The sequence below is a fragment of the Octopus bimaculoides genome, chromosome 7 (genome assembly GCF_046866305.1).
Source record: "Octopus bimaculoides isolate indiv1 chromosome 7, ASM4686630v1, whole genome shotgun sequence".
Taxonomy (NCBI): Eukaryota; Metazoa; Mollusca; class Cephalopoda; order Octopoda; family Octopodidae; genus Octopus; species Octopus bimaculoides.
The window spans coordinates 3,948,462-3,967,624 of NC_142934.1; the positions used below are offsets into that span (position 1 = coordinate 3,948,462).

Here is a 19,163-nt window from a genome sequence, read left to right on the forward strand (position 1 = left end):
TATATATTGTATATTCCATATTCTATACCCCACATTGGTTCTGCAGGAATATAAATAAAACATAAAAAACAGACAGTGTTGGAACTCTTTTAAACAAAATAATATATTCCTCTATACACAATCATACAACCCCCCCCCTTTTTTGTATTTATTTTTACTCGCATATATATATATATATATATATATATACATATGTGTGTGTGTATGTATGTGGATATGTATCTATCTGTAACTACACGTGCTGTTGGTGATATTTTTTTTCCTCTGGACCATTTCGTTTTCCTTTATGCTTGAAACCTCAAAAATTCTCTCTTTTTATTGAGTGTTAAACTAATACATTCCACGTGCACATCCTCTTGATTTGTTATAGCTATGCTTAATGTTCGATTATTCAATTTGACTTGGAGTCTGGTGTAGCCATCTGGTCAAATCGTCCAACCAATGCTAGCATGGAAAGCAGACATTAAATGATGGTGATGTCTGACCCATGCCAGCATGGAAAATGGACATTGAATGATGATGATATATATATATATATATATATATATATATATATATATATATATGCACACAAGCATATATATATATATCATCATCATCATCATCATCGTTTAACGTCCGCTTTCCATGCTAGCATGGGTTGGACGATTTTACTGAGGCCTGGTGAAACCAGATGGCTACACCAGGCTCCAATCTGATTTGGCAGAGTTTCTACAGCTGGATGCCCTTATATATATATGTGTGCATATATATATATATATATATATATATATATACAAAAGTAAATGAGTATATGCATATATACGTACAGGTATGTGCATACCGACATCCACCTGTATGTATAGGTGCATATCTGGGTACAGGACATTGCAAACAAACGTAGACGAGAACACACGAGCCACATAGAGAACATTCCACTTCATCAGCCACCCACGTTTTAACACCGGCGTTTCAACGAGCTTCGGGCAGGACGCAACGTTAAAACGGCTCGTCCCATGGATCGCAGATTAAATCTGTATACGCAAATTAAATCTAGCCATGGAGGAATGTAGTGGCGGACAAAAAACAAGACAGGAAAACAAACAGATGCACACAAGCATATATATATATACACACACACACACACACATGCACACATTATACATATGCTTGTGTGTGTGTGTATACAGCCATGGCTGTGCAGTTAAGAAATTTGCTTCAGAATCATTTAGTTTGGAGTTTGGTCCCACTGCATCAATGTTGTTCTTTACTATAGTAGCAAATCAACCAATACTTTGTGAGTGAAAGTGATTGAGGGAATCAGGGAAAGGTCCTTCATCTATATATATATATATATATATATATATATATATATATATATACATACATATACACACACACACACACATATATGCATGTGTGTGTGTGTGTATATGAGAGAGAGAGAGAGAAGGAGGGAGTTCCTGCTTTATCTAGACTTGTGTCCGTCCACTTGTGTCTTCCTGTTTATACAGATGATGCCGGTCGCTTGCAGTCAGCCACGTAAGCATGTCCAGCTCTTGTAGCATGTATTGACTTGTTGTGTGATCATTCTAAATAAAAGGTTCACTGAAACAGTGTCTTTCGTTTCCTCGATTGCCACATGTCTGTCCAGTTGTTCAATCGACTGGGTAGGTACGACGGAGATGTTCAGAAATGTGATGGTTGGCATCATAAATATTTATTGGATCAAACTGGCAGGTGGTTTTCATACCTTTTCATGCTCATATACTCAAGCTTCTCTGTATTGAGAAATAGACTGACTTTGGCTGTAATATTCTCAACAGATGTTAATAGTCCTGTTGATGAAATGTCAGGGAAAGATCGTTACCAGAGTGACATAGTCTCTGCTGGTGTCTTGAATACTTCTGCTTGATGGCGACGCCTTTTTGTTGGGTGACATCAAGCCTTCATCTAAAGATGTAGTCCTATACAGTGACAAAGAAAAGAGGAGATGGGTTGTCTCCTTGAAGGATCCCTGCTGCTGTTGGAAACTCTTTAGCTGGTGCCACATAAGAAGCACCTGTGCTGTTATCACGTAAAAAGCATCCAGTACACTCTGTAAAGTGGTTGGCATTAGGAACGGCATCCAGCTGTAGAAACGATGCCGAAACAGACAGTTGGAGTCTGGTGCAGCCCTCCTGTTAGCCAGCTTTTGTCAAATTGTCCGACTCGTGTCAGTATGACAAACAGACATTGCATGATGATACAAGAGTCATCAGACAAATTTTTGGAAGCTTTAAAACTTGGTGCTGATTTTTCTTCACTGTCCAACACCTTGGGCATGTTTCTTCTACTACAACCCCAGGCCAGAAAAAAAAAACCTTGTAAGTGGATTTGGTTGACAGAAACTGAAAGAAGCCCATCATACATGTGTATTTGTATATTTGTACATATCCTTAATTTGATATTGTGTAATTTAATACAAATGATGTCATTCACCAGTCTACTAGAAAGAATAAAAGTTTTACATTTAAAAGTCACTCTTTCTGGTTTCTTCAAATTTTCCTACAAACTTTTAGCTTTTGACCATCATATGTGTTTTGGACTGATCTGCAGAGGGCAAGTTGCTTTGAGTCTTGGATTCAGAATTCTTAGGAAGTAGCCATCTTTTGCTTTGTAGTTGATAATTTTCGTTTTTAGAAAAATGGTAATATTTTGAATTTTCCATTTGCACAAATGTTTGGATGTTCACTATATGGAGCATTTATAAGAGACGAATCTTTAATTTGTTGCTTATTTACTCTAACGTGGTATATAAATTTTGATCCTGTTAGGCTGATATAATTCTCATAGAAATTTCAACAGTTTATATTTGCCTAAATGATACCTTCTAATTTTACTTAAAAAATAACAAAATCTCAGAACAATAACAAGATGATAGAATGAAGAGGCTTTAATCACAAATCACAACAATTGTTTCTGTGCATTGATAACAGCTGTTAACTGCTGAGTTTTCCATATCATACTTTTACATGAAATATTATATAAATAATTATATAAATAAATATGATCCAGCAATAGTTGTGTAACCACACATCATTAGGTGAGTGGCTTTGAGAGCACATATATATATATATATATATATATATATATATATATATATCAGAGACCCCCTTCGGTCATAAATGACCATGGGATTGCACCTAGAAAGTTACCCTCAGAGGCACAAGTCTGGGCAAGGTTGTTTGTGGAAGGCCAGCAGTTGCACATGCATACCAGACTCCCTTTTCCACACCACTGATGTTATCCAAGGGAAAGGCAAAGGGGCCGATACAGCTTGGCACCAGTGATGTTGCAACTCATTTCTACAGCTGAGTTAATTGGAGCAGCGTGAAATAAAGTGTCTTGCTCAAGAACACAACACGCAGCCCGGTCTGGGATTCAAACTCACAACCTCAAGACCGTAAACTCAATGCTCTAACCACTGAGCCATGCGCCTTCACACACACACATATATGAGAATGGAATAAGCAGATCAATAGCACACATGAAGACGGAAAGTGCCACTGAAGAGGCACGTTAATTTCAATGGGGAAAATTGATTTGTAAAACAAGTAAATCTTCAGACAAGCTTGGTCATGGAATGAATTAAACTTGTACTGCGAGGTATCACTGCATTTATTTTGTTATAAATACAAAACAACACCACAGGGGAATTGACGTAGGCTTAAATAATGAACCGCAATATAGCAAGGGATTACTGTAATATCCATGTCCACTTCTTCATCAGATGCGTCATGCAGAAATATTTTTTTCCCTTTCACCGTTTGTGGCTTTTCTCTTCTGTGATGTCTTCTTTTTACTTCATTGAACAAGTTTCTGTGAATCTTGATATGGCCCCTGTGCCAGTGGCACATAAAAAACACTATCCAAATGTGATCGATGCCAGGCCCACCTGACTGGCTCCTGTGCTGGTGGCATGTAAAAAGCATTATCCGAACGTGATCAATGCCAGAACCCCCTGACTGGCTTCCATGCCGGTGGCACATAAAAAGCACCCACTACACTCTCAGAGTGGTTGGCGTTAAGAAGGGCATCCAGCTGTAGAAGCATTGTAAAAATCAGATTGGAGATTGGTGCAGCTGCTGGCTCACCAGACCTCAGTCAAACCGTCCAACCCATGGAAAATGGACGTTAAACATTGATGATGATGATGATATATATATATATATATTCTCTTTTACTTGTTTCAGTCTTTTAACTGCGGCCATGCTGGAGCACCGCCTTTAGTCGAGCAAATCGACCCCAGGACTTATTCTTTAGAAGCCTAATACTTATTCTATCGGTCTCTTTTTGCCGAACCGCAAAGTTACGGGGACATAAACACACCAGCATCGGTTGTCAAGCGATGTTGGGGGACAAACACAGACACACAAACACATACATACATACATATATATATATATACGACGGGCTTCTTTCAGTTTCCGTCTACCAAATCCACTCACAAGGCTTTGGTCGGCCCGAGGCTATAGTAGAAGACACTTGCCCAAGATGCCACGCAGAGGGACTGAACCCGGGACCATGTGGTTGGTAAGCAAGCTACTTACCACACAGCCACTCCTTATATATATATATATATATATATATATATATATATATATATATATATTCATATCTGAATATCTAGTATTTTTATATAGGTGTGTATTTGTATAAACCACCCCCACACACAATTTGTTTTTACTACCGTTTTTCTCTGCTGGTATGGGTTGGATGATTAATGTCATTGGATCATTTGTTTCACTGTGAGATACACTTCCTGATGCTACCTGTTTTTCAAATAAGGAAATTCTCATTCCACGTGGCCTAGAGGACACAAAGCGAGTTGGCAATTATTGACGGACAGGAGGAGTGCCGACAAGAGCATCGCATAAATGTTGACTGCTGCATAACTGAGTGGCAGATGTAAACAGACAGACACACATGCGTGCACACACTTACTCACATGGTGGCCTGTTGCTGTGTCCATCAACTGAATCTGCTTACAAGTGTTTAGTTGGCTATGTGATATAGTAGAAAATACCTGCCCATGGTACCCTGCAGTAGGACTGTACCAACAGCCACCGTGGTTTGGAAGTAGACTTCTCAAACACACAACCATATACAATCATGTGGTTGCAAAACAAGCTTTTTAACCCACCCCCCCCCCCCCCGATGCCTATGCTTTTATATGCACCACAATTTTGTCAGTGAACAGGTCGCAGTCTCAAAGCGACGAAAATATTTTGACAAATTAAATTTAAATGTTGAATTGAATCTGACGGCTTTTGTGTGTTATTTTAAATGGTTTATAAACACCTTCCACGCTGCAATTGTTTTCGTTCCAGCACACGATCTCAGATCAGGTCACTTGCTATGCAAGTACATCTCCGTAATATATATATATATATATATATATATATATATATATATACACACACACATACATACATACATACGTGCATATATATGTGGCTTAGTGGTTAGGGCATTCAGCTCACAATCATAAGGTCGTGAGTTCAATTCCCAGTGATGCATTGCGTCCTTGAGCAAGGCACTTTATTTCACATTGCTCCAGTTCACTCAGCTGGCAAAAATGAGTTGTACCTGTAATTCAAAAGGGCTGGCCTTGTCACATTCTGTGTGCATTTGTATGTGGATATTGTGTGTTTATATATACATATATATCGTGGCACTCTGTCTGTTACCACAACAAGGGTTCCAGTTGATCCAATCAACTGGACAGCCTGCTCATGAAATTAACGTGCAAGTGGCTGAGCACTCCACAGACATGTGTACCCTTAACGTAGTTCTTGGGGGAGATTCAGTGTGACAAGGCTGGTCCCTTTGAAATACAGGTGCAACAGAAACAGGAAGAAAGAGTGAGAGAAAATTGTGGTGAAAGAGTACAGCAGAGTTCGCCACCACCCCCTGCTGGAACCTCACGGAGCTTTAGGTGTTTTTGCTCAAACCACAATCTTACGACTGCGAGTCTGCTGCCCTAAACACTGGGCCATTGCACCCTCCCCCCATATATATATATATATATATATATATATATATATATATATATATATATATATATGAATGATACGTGTGTATGCACAATTTATCATGGCAGTATGTAGTTTAATCTGTTTTCAGAATAAATAGAAGCAGAATTTGAATTTTAGTGCTTTAGATATACACACATGCGCACACACACACACACACACACACACGTTTTCCTCTGGATATCAACAATCTCTTATCGTGCATTGAGAATATCTGCCTCAAAGCTTCCTTCTCTGACAATTAATTATTCTCAACCACATCTCTGTTCATATCTCTTGCTAACTTCTCATATTCTCTCTCTCTTGTTTTGAAGCCAAATTTTTTTTTTTTTTGTTGCTGTGCAACACATATTGGTTATACACCAAACCCATTGAGTATATACTGGCTCCCTGGTTCCTCAAACTGTTTTACTTCATGCTAATGTAATTGTAATTTGATCATCATCATTGTCATTTAGTGTCCCCTTTTCCATGCTGGCATGGGTTAGATCAGCATTTTACGTGCCACTGGCATGGTTGCCAGTTACGTAACACCAGCATCAGCCATGACTACAATCTCACTTGGCTTGACAGGTCTTCTCAAACATGGTATATCGCCAAAAGAAAATTAAGAGAAAAGGTTGCTTATTTTTCAGCTCTATATGAATAGGGCTATATGGTTAATGGGTTAAACAATAGCTCAGCAGTAATGGGCAAGGATAGGTAGTTGTGCTTTGTCATCCCTTGAAATTTCTTTGTTATTCTTGGAATAAAATAGGGGACAAAAAAACAGCAACACATTTTAGTGATATAGTGTGTATGTGAAGAATGGCAAAATGCAAGAAAGGGGCCATCAGAGAATCCCAGAATTAAACAAATCATGATTTATATTTCCATTTAGTTGCAGCCAGCAGTAGCAGCAGGCTGGAAGCATACATTAGTAGGGAATATATTTTGAAGGAACAAAAAAGAAGAAATTCTAATTTTTAATTCTTTTGTATGTTTTTTATTAATTTTTTTCTTAGGTTGATACAGTATTTAATATGCGAAGACCATATGATTTGGTGGCCTTCATGAAACAAGAAGAAAGAGCAGTGATGTTGGATAACTTGAAAAAGGAACTGTTGAGTCGAAAGGATGAAATTGATAAAAGTGAAGATCGTGACACTGGTAGGGCTTTCTATATTTTATAAATGGTGTGTGTGCGTTGCCAAGTGTCTTTGCATTGGTACAGCTTAGGAAATAGTGGTGATGTTTATGTCATACGAGACAAATCCAGGATGTGGTGGCGGTTGGGTGTGTGTGTGTATGAACATGTGTATCTGCTGTGTATGTATATATTTATATGTACATGTGTTTGTCATTGTTATAATGATTTTCAGGTTAAAAATTGCTTAAAAATGTTAAGTAGTTCCCTTTTAGAATAAAAACTAATTATATCCTTACTCCCTAAACAGCTGCTGAGTCACAAATCATCGTCGTCATTATTTAACGTCCACTTTCCATGCTGGCATGGGTTGGACGGTTCGACTGAAAACTGTTAAGCTGGAGAGCTGCACCAGGCTCCAGTCTGATTTGGCAGGGTTTCTACAGCTGGATGCCCTTCCTAATGCCAACCACTCCAAGAGTGTAGTGGGGTGCTTTTCATGTGCCAGTTACAAAATGCTGACTTCGGCCACGACTATGATCTCACTCAGCTTGACAGGTCTTATTGAGCATGGTATATTGCCAAAGGTCTTGGTCACTTCTCACTGTCCTTGTGAGGCCCAAAGTTCAAAGGGTGCTTTTTATGTGCCAGATATATGTGACACTGGCATCGGCCACAACTACTGGCTTGATGGGTCTTCTCAAGATATATTCTATAATAGACTAGACAAGCCAGAGAAAGGACCTCTGTGTACGCACACAAGCTTTTAGAAATAGCAACCAAATATTCTCCAAATTACACTCTACTATCTTGTAAAGAGAGAGACATATTGGACAAAATAAATTTGATGTATAATGCCTGAGAGAACAACAAGTTAATTAGAGCTTGAAAACCGTTGAACACAGGTGTGCTCATTTGGAGCTGAGCCCTGATCAACAACACAAGATTATTGCTTGTCTATCATATCTGACAAGCTTCCTATAATGAACCACATACAGGAGTGTGGTAAACTACTGGATGATCAGTGATACATATTCACTTAAACACTGACCCACATTTGAACTAGATTTCTTTTTGTTTGTTTTTTTTATTTTTTTACTGTTATTATAACAGCCTTCATTTGTCTTAAATTACTACTAACTCAATCATTCTCACCTAAGCCTACTTCTTGTATCTCATTCTAAACACTTTGATTTAATCATTCTTTTTCAGACCTTCAACCTCTTGTTATAGTTACCCCTGACTGTTAAAGCTGCTACAGTTTAAAAAAAAAAAGATTTTATCTCTATAACCTCAGCCTGCCAGTCTGATTTGACAACTTTAAAGAGCCTAAGAAGCCATGTTCTCTGCTTTCTCAGTATTTTATGCACATATTGTGTTTTAAAATCATCCTCTCTCTCTCTCTGGCCAGGTAACCTTGTCCTTCCTCTACAGCAAGACACCTGTCTCACTATAACCTTTCAGCATCTGACACAAGATCACCTCGTCCAATGTTCCCTCCCCTCCTCAAAGTTTTTTCATTATGTTTTTGTTTTTGTCTTGCAAGTACTTGGTGACCCTGTCCGTGCCGGTACCACCTAAAAGCACCCGGTCCACACTGTAAAGTGGTTGGCATTTGGAAGGGCATCCAGCTGTAAAAACCTTGCCAAAACTGACCTCGCCTGTGCTTGTGCCACGTAAAAAGCACTACTTCCACTCTGCTGAGTGGTTGGTGTTAGGAAGGGCATCCAGCCGTAAAAATCCTGCCAAAACAGACACAGGAGTCTGGAGCAGGCTTCTGCCTGGCCGGCTCTTGTCAAACCATCCCACCCATGCTAGCATGGATGTTAAACGATGATCATCATCATTGTCATCATCATTTAATGTCTGTTCTCCATGCTGGCATGGGTTGGACAGTTTGACAGGATCCAGCAAGCTACAGGGCTATACAGAGCTCCGGTGTCAGCTTGGCATGGTTTCTTCAATTCAATGTCCATCCTGACATGTACCCAGTGCGTACTGGGTGCTTTTTCCATACTACTGGTACTAATAAAGTATCCAAGTAACTTACGAGGTAGAAAAAAATAGGGGTAGGGGTGGAATTTTGAGTTTCAAAGGAACTGTGAACCTCGTAAATTGATTACTTTTATTTTATTAATTAAATATGTAGAAACCGTGCCAGGTCAGATTGGAGCCTGGTGCAGCCCTCTGGCTCACCAGTCTTCAGTCAAACCATCCAACCCATGCCAGCATGGAAAGCAGACGTTAAACGATGATGATGATGATGATGATATTATCCTGAAGTAGAATCTAGCCATATCGCCTCTCTTTATCTCTCAGGTTTTCAGGTTTTAAAGCTTAGTATTGGAAATGTAACCAAGTAAAGTGTTTTCACTATCTCTCCCCCTCTCCCTCTCTCTTTCCCTCTCTCTCTCTCTCTCTTTTCCAACTGGGGTAGCCATGATGTATCTTCTCTTCAGCAAGACACCTGTTTCTGTCCCTCTCTCATCACCTGGCACAAAGCCTCCTCTCTTAACACTGCGTTCCTTATTCTGTCAGGTAAACCATATCATTTCCGTCTAGATTCATGACATGCTGCTTCTTCCTAAATTCATTATTTTTTGTTGATAATTTCTGTTTAATGTAAGCAAATTCATCACAAATGTCAACAATGCTAAAACAACATGTGTCTGATATAAGAAAACTAATGTTTATGCCTGTTTCAACTTTTGTCAATGTTTTATTTCATTTGTGATTTCTTAGACCTGGAGCAGAGATTTTATCGATCTGAGCCAGACTGCATTGCTGTTGGTAAACCATTGCCAGAGTTTGATCTTTATATCAGTACTGTCCTGCCTTTAGAAAACAAGGGTATCAGGTATGTTGAGGTTAGATTCACTCATTTCTAACCTTAAATCTTGTAAGTTTTCTAAAACTTGTCTTTTGTTTTCACAATTTTTCTCCAATTTATATAATCCAAACCAATGCATTTCTTATGTTTTATCACTGACAACTTGTCATCTAAGTTTCACATTTGTCGTATTACAAAGACTGGACGTATTGGTGAACCGTTGCTAAATATTCACAAACTATAGGCTTGGTTGGGTGGTTAAGAAGCTTGTTTCCCAACCACATGGTTCTGAGCTCAATTCCACTGCATGATACCCTGGTTAATGTCTTCTATAGCCTTTGGCCAATCAAAGTCTTGTGAGTGGATTTGGTAGATGGAAACTGAAAGAAGCCATCATGTGTGTGTGTGTGTGTGTGTACCCTTGTGTAGACATCATGTGATGGTTGTAAATGAGCATCACCACCCTACAAGCGAGGTTGTTTGTTCCTAGTCTTCCATGAAAAATATGTCCAGCCGTAGGAAACAGGGGGCAGGTTGGCAATAGAAAGAGCATGACATCCACCTCAACAAATTCTGTCCACCCTTGCAAGCCTGGAAAAGTGAACATTAAAATGACAATGATGACAACAACAACAACGATGATGATGATGATGATGATGATTAATAACATTATATTGATCTGCAGTTTTTGAGACTTCTAATATTTTTCTATTAATCAACCAAGTATTGATTCTTGTCTTCTCTTTCCGCAATCCATTGATTGCTATTGCTGTTAAGTATTCTAATTAGAATTAATAACTGCAGGTTTTAATCAATTCTGGGAGCCTTCCAATTGCTGTCATACTTGATTTGTATTATTCTTTTTGTAAATTTTCTACTTGTTTTTATTTCATTATTTTCTTTTACACAATTTTACTTGAAGTAGCCCTCCTGGTTTTTCAAGTCGGCTTATCTAACATCTGTACCAGAATCAATTATTTCAATATTTTTTCTAAATTTTTTCCACTTCTATTTTTTAATGTATTTTTTAAAAAATTATTAGACTCTTTTGGTGAATAAGATTAGTGTTTATTTTTGTTTTTCATTTTCTGTAACATATTTATTTCCCACTTTATTTCGGTGAGCACATATGAAAGTTTTGCTCCCTGTTCAACTTAAACCTGTTTCCTTTGATATTACCATACTTTTGGGTAAATTAGGTCATTTAATAATTAAGTTTGTTTTATCATCATCATTATTTAATATCCACTTTTCCATGCTTGACTGGGTTAGACAATTTGTTGAGACAGATTTTCTATGACCAGACACCCTTCCTGTCACTAACCCACGCCTGTAACAAATCAAAGTAATACTCCCTCGTGGTTAAGACATGTTTTTCATGGAAGACTGGAAGTCAGCAACGTTGCTTGTATGAGGGTGATACTCATTTACAGCCATCACATGATGGCGATGAGGCCTATTGAGTCGAGTACATCAAAATCAAATCAAACCACAATCAAATGGAAATTGTAGTTGTGGCTGATGCCAGTGCCACCTGTCTGGCTCCTGTGCCGGTGGAATGCAGTAAGCACTATTCACATGTGGGTTGTTGCCAGTGCCGCTTGACTGGCTCCCTGTACTGGTGGCACGTAAAAAGCACCATCTGAACATGGTCAATGCCAGCCCTCTTGCCCCAACTGGCTCCTGTGCCAGTGGCATGTAAAAAGCACCATCCAAACGTGGCCGATGCCAGTGTTGCCTGACTGGCTCCCATGCTAGTGGCACGTAAAAAGCACCCACTACACTTTCAGAGTGGTTGGCATTAGGAAGAGCATCCAGCTGTAGAAACACTGCCAGATCAGACTGGAGCCTGGTGCAGCTTCCTGGCTTGCCATCTCCAGTCAAACTGTCCAACCCATGCCAACATGGAAAATGGACGTTAAACAACAACAATGATGATGATGATGATATATATAAACACACACACACACACACACACACACACATACACACAAACCTCTATGATGGGCTTCTTTTGTTTTCCATCTGCCAAATCCACTCACAAGATTTTGGTCAGTCTGGCACTAAAGTAGGAGACACTTGCCCAAAGTGCCACACAGTGGGGCTGAACCTGAGACCATATGGTTTGGAAGCAAGCTTCTTAAACCATACAACCACACCTATGCTGCCACACCTTTGCCTTTCATGAGAAAGAATTTCTTGGAGTGTTTATATCTCCATAACTTGGCAGTTCAGCAAAGAAGACTGATAGAATAAGTATCAGGCTTTAAAGGAAAAAATAAGTATTGGGGGTTGATTCATTTGATTAAAATTCTTCAAGGCGGTGCCCCAGCATGGCCACAGTCCAATGACTGATACAAGTAAAAGATAAAGAATTAAGCTTCTTAATAAAATCACTTTACTTCAGTTTCCGTTGCCAGTCACCTTTGAAGTTGTTCTGTCTCATTCTTTCTCCTCCTCTAGATTTCTGGCTTGGAAATCAACTCTGTTACTGTTCATATTACACCCATCCTCATTTATCACTGATTCATTCATCACTGGTCTGTGATAAAACAGTACGCTCAATTGTGAACTGTGTTAAGCTTATCATGGATTGATCTGTGAGAGCATGGATGCGCGATTAAAGATTTTGCTTGGATCACAAAAGCATACTTCAGTAACTATCTGCGATGCTCTGTTGCACTTAATGCACTAATTATCACTCATGTTTACATTACCACATTGCAAATCTATATTTTATACGGATTTGTATCTGGACTGTGGAGTCAGAGTCGGTAAAACTATATTGACTCTGATTCTGACTCACAATGTCTTTCTTCTTTAATATAAACCAGTTATAACATACAGGCCTACTAAAAGTACAAGTGTATGCTTTATGAGATATATAGACCACAATCACTTAATTACATAAAGAGGAGTCAGAGGTGCCAATAGTAGAGGAGTCAGAGTCGGAGTCGGAGTTTTTTGTTGTGACTCCACAGCCCTGATTTATATACACATATCCATCGACTTCCCACCAGTGAAGAGAAAAAATATTTTTCACTTTTATATTTTCATTACTCACTGACCATTTATTATTAAATTTTACTCTGGATTATATTCCAAACATGAAACAATATAATTATGTGTGTTCAACCCTTTAGCACTTAAACTGACCATATCCAGCTAAATTATTCTTTTTTATGTTCAAACTGGCCAGATCTCTCCTCTTACACCTGCCCTACAATGTCATTCTAAAAATAAACAATCACTCCTTGAAATGTTGATGCTACAATAAGCATTACATTTGACAGTGATCTGAATGCTAAAGGGTTAGGAAGTGTTTGGAGGTGTTATTTGGATAAGTTAGGAGGACAGCATTGGGTCTCTTTGTTTCCATTACGTTCTATTGTTCTTTTATAACTGATTCATTTAAAACGGTGTCTGTTTGATGCCAACACCCCTTATAATAAATGAAGATAAGCACATGTTCTGGATTAGGCACAAAACCAGCACTTTTGAGGGGAGGGGAATTAGTTGATACCATCAACCCCCAGCATTTGACTGGTATTTTTATTTTGTCAGTTCTGGTGGGATTTTGAACTGAGAACATGAAGAGCCAGAACAAATACCACAAAGTACTTATTCTGATTCTCTAACAATCTTACCAATTCACCATCTTATCATCATCATTTAGCATTTATTTTCCATGCTGGCATGGGTTGGACCTGTATTCCTGCTATAATTCCTTTATTCCTTCAATAGACACAAGGCTTGAAATTTCGGGGGAGCGGGCTAGTCGATTACATTGACCCCAGTACCTGACTGGTATTTTATTGACCTCAAAAGGCTGAAAGACAAAGTTGATCTCGGGACACAAAGAAGACCGAAATATCACTAAGCATTTTGCCCGGCATGCTAATGATTCTGCCAGCTCGTTAGAATAAACAGCTCATTAATAATAAACAACATTTCTGCAAATAACTCTCCTCTGACATTCTTTTTAGTTTTATTCTCTTTTTTTTTTCTTTGTTTATTGTAGACAAGAGGAACATATTGATTTCAAAGCTGTGCCAAGTAACAAACCTCTTCCCCCTGATTGTACCCAAGTGACAGATCTTCACTATAGCATCCATGCATTCGAACATCTTGAGGTGAGTAGAGAATCATTACGTTTGCTTAAGGATGCTACCAGCAGGACATTGTTAAGAAATTTGAATGTCTTTGTGTTGTTTGAAAAAGTCATTTTTACACCTGAACATTGTTGTTACTGTTGAAGCAGGCAACTGTAAAATTGGTGTGTTTCTGAGCTGTGTGACAGATAGGTGCTGCCATCTGGAACTGATGTGGCATAGCATAGTAAATATGTGATACTCATCATTATCATCATCATCATTTAATTTCCGTTGTCCATGCTGGTATGGGTTGGATGATTTGACTGGGTTGGCACGCTGGAAGGCTGCACCAGGTTCCAATCTGATCTGGCGAGGTTTCTACAGCTGGATGCCCTTCCTAACGCCAACCACTCCGAGTGTATAGTGGGTGCTTTTTACATGCCACAGGCACAGGAACCAGTCAGGGGTCACTGGCATTGGCCACGTTCAGATGGTGCTTTTTACGTTCCACCAGCACAGGAGCCAGTCAGGCAGCCCTGTCTTAAACAAGAATATTATCGACAGTGACTTTGAAGTTTTGGCCAGTTAAACCATAACTTCAAAGCCACTGTCAAGAAGGCTTCCACACAGTTTCACTCACAAGGAGTTGTTTGGCTTGGGACTATGGTAGAAGACACTTTCCCAAAGTGCTGTGCCTTGAGATTGAACCTGAAACCACATGGTTCCAAAGCCAGCTTCTAAGCCTCACAGCCGTGCCTGCACCTATATATCTTATATATTTCTTTTGTATTTGATCAGTTTGAAGATAATACAAACATTGTGCTTAAAAACAGGAACTTGAAAGCAAAAAAGAAAAAGACTCAGAGATCCCCACTCCTTGCATCTAAGTGTTATTTCATCATCTTCACTAATGTACTTTCTCAAAGTACAAAGACTCTCATTTTGTGGTTCAGTTTTCATCCATTCATTTGTATGAAGTACTATTTTGTACAAGTGTCTATTTTCACTCCCACCCCCTCCCTCCCTCCCTCCCTCCCACCAATGTCAGCTGAGCTAGTTACCTTACAATCGGTTATATATGTTATTAGCTTTAGATTAAGTAGAATAGAAGTGACTTCTAAGTGAATCAAGTTTGTGACCCAGTTTTGAATTTTACTTGAGGACACTTGACTTTTTTTATGTCACTAACAACTCTCAGAAATACTGACACATTTCATAAACTTCTCCCCTTGAAACCAAGCAAGAATTCTTATTAGGCTATTAATGAAAAAAAAAAAAAAAAAAAGAAAACAAAAGAAAAAAGAAAACCCAACTGGCACTCTGTCCATTATGACGATGAGGGGTTCCAGTTGATGCAATGAAGAGAACAGCCTGCTCGTGAAATTAACGTGCAAGTGGCTGAGCACTCCACAGACACATATACCCTTAACGTAGCTCTCGGGGAGATTCAGCGTGACATGGAATGTGACAAGGCTGACCCTTTGAATTACGGGTATAACTAATTTTTGGTAGTTGAGTGGACTGGAGCAATGTGAAATAATGTGTCTTGCCCAGGCATTTTTTGGGGAAAAAATTGTGTCTTATATGACATCAAATTTGGTAAATATAATCTATATAAAACAGCAGTTCTCAACTGCAGCCCCCAGGGGTACTTGCGGTCCTCAAGCATCCTTCTGGTGACCCCTGACAGTCTTCCCTCTATAAATCATCATCATCATCATCATTTAACCTCCGTTTTCCATGCTGGCATGGGTTGGACGTTTTGACTGGTCTGGAAAGCCGGCAACTGCACCAGGTTCCAATCTGATCTGGAAATGTTTCTACAGCTGGATGCCCTTCCTAACGCCAACCACTCTGAGAGTGTAGTGGGTGCTTTTTACATGCCACCAGCACAGGAGCCAGTTAGGTGGCCCTGGCATATATCACATTTGGATAGTGCTTTTTACGTGTCACCAGCACGGGAGCCAGTTGGGGCACTGGCATCGACTACGTATGGATGGTGCTTATAATGAGTTTTTTGGGGTTTTTTTTTTACTTGTGTTTTATTTTTTTTTGATGCAGTTTTGGATCTGGCTTGGAAATTAAAAAGGTTCAGAATCACTGATATAAAATGTTTTTGATTATTACAAATAATAATAATAATAATAATAATAATAATAATGATGTTTCTCCACAGGGCATGAAAGCAAGAAAGAATCTTTCTGGTACTGCTGAACTTGGTCTGAAGAATGCTATTCCTCATCGAGATAATGTTGATGATTATGGAAACCTGATCTATGAAGCTATGAAGAAGGTGAGCGAATAAGAACAGCTTTTGATTTTCATTGGAAATCATCATCATCATCGTTTAACGTCTGCTTTCCATGCTGGCATAGGTTGGATGATTTGACTGAGGACTGGCAAGCCAGGAGGCTGCACCAGGCTCCAATCTGATCTGGCAAGGTTTCTACAGCTGGATGCCCTTCCTAATGCCAACCACTCTGAATGTGTAGTGGGTGCTTTTGACGTGCCACCAGCATGAGGGCAAGTCAGGCGGTACTGGCATCGACCACGCTTGAATGGTGCTTTTTACATGCCACCGGCATGAAAGCCAGTCAGGCGGTATTGGCAACAACCACACTCAAATGGTGGTTTTTATGTGCCACCGGCGCGGGTGCCAGTCAGGCAGTACTGGCATCGGCCATGATACTGATTCCACTTGAGTCAACAGGTCTTCTCAAGCACAATTCATTGCCCAGCAATTGAAGGGTACTCTTAAATGAACCGGTTATACTACACTGGCAGAGGCCACGGTTACGGTCTCACTTGGCTTGCCGGGTCACATATAGGAAATTAATTATTCTTTGGTCATGGATGTTGGGAAACAACTGTCTCTGAAGAATCTCTGGAGTGACTTTACTTGACAGTGTGCTTAGTTTGGAGATCAGAGAGTCTCTCCAGGTCTGGCTGCTACTTCTCCGCTTTGAGCGGTCACAGCTCCCGTTTTTTTCTCATCTTACAAGTTACTTGGTCACCTCCCCATTTTTAATATATATATGTATGTATGTTTGTGTTTGTCTGTTTGTCTGTCTCCCACTACTGTTTGATTAGCAGTTCAGTAAAAGTGACCAATAGAATAAGTACCAGGCTTTGAAAAATAAGTAGTGGGGTCTACAAAGTGGTGCCCCAGCATGGTTGCAGTCTCATGACAGAAACAAGTAAAAGATAAAATTGTTTGTAGATTTTATTTTCATCTATTTAAATTGTTTCCAGAACAAAACGTCCTGGGTTCTATTCAACATGGCAGCATTTTACTGGCGTATCAAGGGAGATTCCTACCAAGTTATTGAATGTCTACGCAGGGCTTTGCATTATTCTCCAAGGTAAGTAAACTCCTCAATATTTACTCGATAACTCACTTCACTTGCTTCACAGTTTTATTTGAAGGCTTGAAAGAGATGAAGCCAGTATACTCCACTGGATGTACAAATGTCACTGTGCATGTTTAACAAAGTGTAAATGTTGAAAGAAAAATTGGACAGAAGAGCCGTCAGATGTAGTGTGCAATAGAGAAAACTGTACTGGTAAGGTTATGTGCTGTGTATGGATGAGGACAGCTGCTTAAAATAAGGGCTGATCTCTGAGTGTGGATGGAACCTGTGGAAGAAGACCCAGTAAGATGTGGGACAGAGTAGTGAAAAAAAAAATGTCTTTCAGATGTTGATGATCACAGGGGAGACAACAAAGGACCTAGATGGTTGGTCTTCAAGGTTGCAACCTTTTCAATAGTCTTGACTATTGGAAAGGTTGCAAGACGCAACGAAAATTTAAGGAAAATAAAAATACCGGTGAGGGTGTTAAATTATAAGGCACAAGAAGAAGATGATTCTCCCCAGACACTTCACACACACATATATACACACATACCTCCCTGTAACTAGAAAGTGTGCCCTAACACAATTTCTGAACCATCTCCTCTTTCTTTTTCCATCTGGTGTAGCCATGCATCTCCTCCACTGCAAGACATTTGTTCCTGTCTTACATACTGGGGGGTCGATCTAATTGACTGGGCCCCTCCCCTACAAATTTTGGGCCTTGTGGCTAGAGTAGAAAAGAATATTCCTTTTGTTGTTAAGACTTTTATTTTGGGGCAGCTCCTCTTACAAGACCATTTTGTCTCTTGCATAAAATATGCTGTCCTCCATTTTGCTTTCCAAATGATGAAAATTGTTGTTATTTCTTGCAGGATGCAGAAGGATGTGGCTCTGATTAGTTTGGCTAACGTCCTGCACAGGGCCCGTTATTCTAATGAGGCAGCTATTGTTGTACATGCAGCTCTTGATGTCTCAAAGGAGTTAAACGTTAACCACTTCACTCTGGGTAACATCTACGCGGTAAGCTGACATATTTGATATTCTTCTCGTGATTCTGTTTCTGTATTGTTTGTCATAATTCTTATATTCTGTGGCCGTCGAAAGTAAACTTTTTATTTAAATCTGCCACACACACACACACACACACACACACACACACACACACACACACACACACACACACACACACACATACATAGATATAGGTAGATAAAGGCATGGCTGTGTGGTTAAGAAGCTTTCTTCCCAGCCATGTTGTTTTGAGTTCAGTCCTACTGTGCGACACCTTGGGCACTTATACTATAGCCTCGGGCTGATCAAAGCCTTCTGAGTGGATTTTGTAGACAGAAACTAAAACAAGCCAGTTGTGTGTGGTGTGTTTATATCCCCGTAACTTAGCGGTTTGGCAAAAGTGACCGGTAGAATAAATATTAGGCTTAAAAAGAATTAATCCTGGGGTTGATTTGTTCGACTAAAGCCGGTGCTCCAGCATGACGGCAGACAAATGACTGAAATGAATTAAAGAATAAAAGTAGTCCACTCTGCTGGGTTAGGGTTAGGGTCAGGAAGGGTATCCAACTGTAAAAATCCTGCCTAAAACAGTCACAGAAATCTGGTGCAGGCTTCTGACTGGCTGGCTCTTGTGGTACCGTTCCACCCATGCTAGCATGGAACACAGACGTTAAATGACAATGATGATGATGA

General features: G+C 39.5%; 1 protein-coding gene across 4 annotated transcripts in view; it reads left to right on the forward strand.

Moving 5' to 3' along the window:
• The window catches only part of LOC106874125 (tetratricopeptide repeat protein 17), a 75,027-nt gene that overhangs the window by 15,223 nt on the left and 40,641 nt on the right, over positions 1–19,163 (forward strand). For all 4 annotated transcript variants that reach the window (XM_089354622.1, XM_089354623.1, XM_089354624.1 and 1 more), the window contains exons 2-7: positions 7,061–7,205; positions 9,925–10,039; positions 14,034–14,145; positions 16,283–16,399; positions 17,359–17,468; positions 18,332–18,479. In XM_089354622.1, coding sequence (XP_089210748.1) covers positions 7,061–7,205; positions 9,925–10,039; positions 14,034–14,145; positions 16,283–16,399; positions 17,359–17,468; positions 18,332–18,479 — 747 coding nt within the window. The remainder of the gene's footprint in view (positions 1–7,060; positions 7,206–9,924; positions 10,040–14,033; positions 14,146–16,282; positions 16,400–17,358; positions 17,469–18,331; positions 18,480–19,163) is intronic.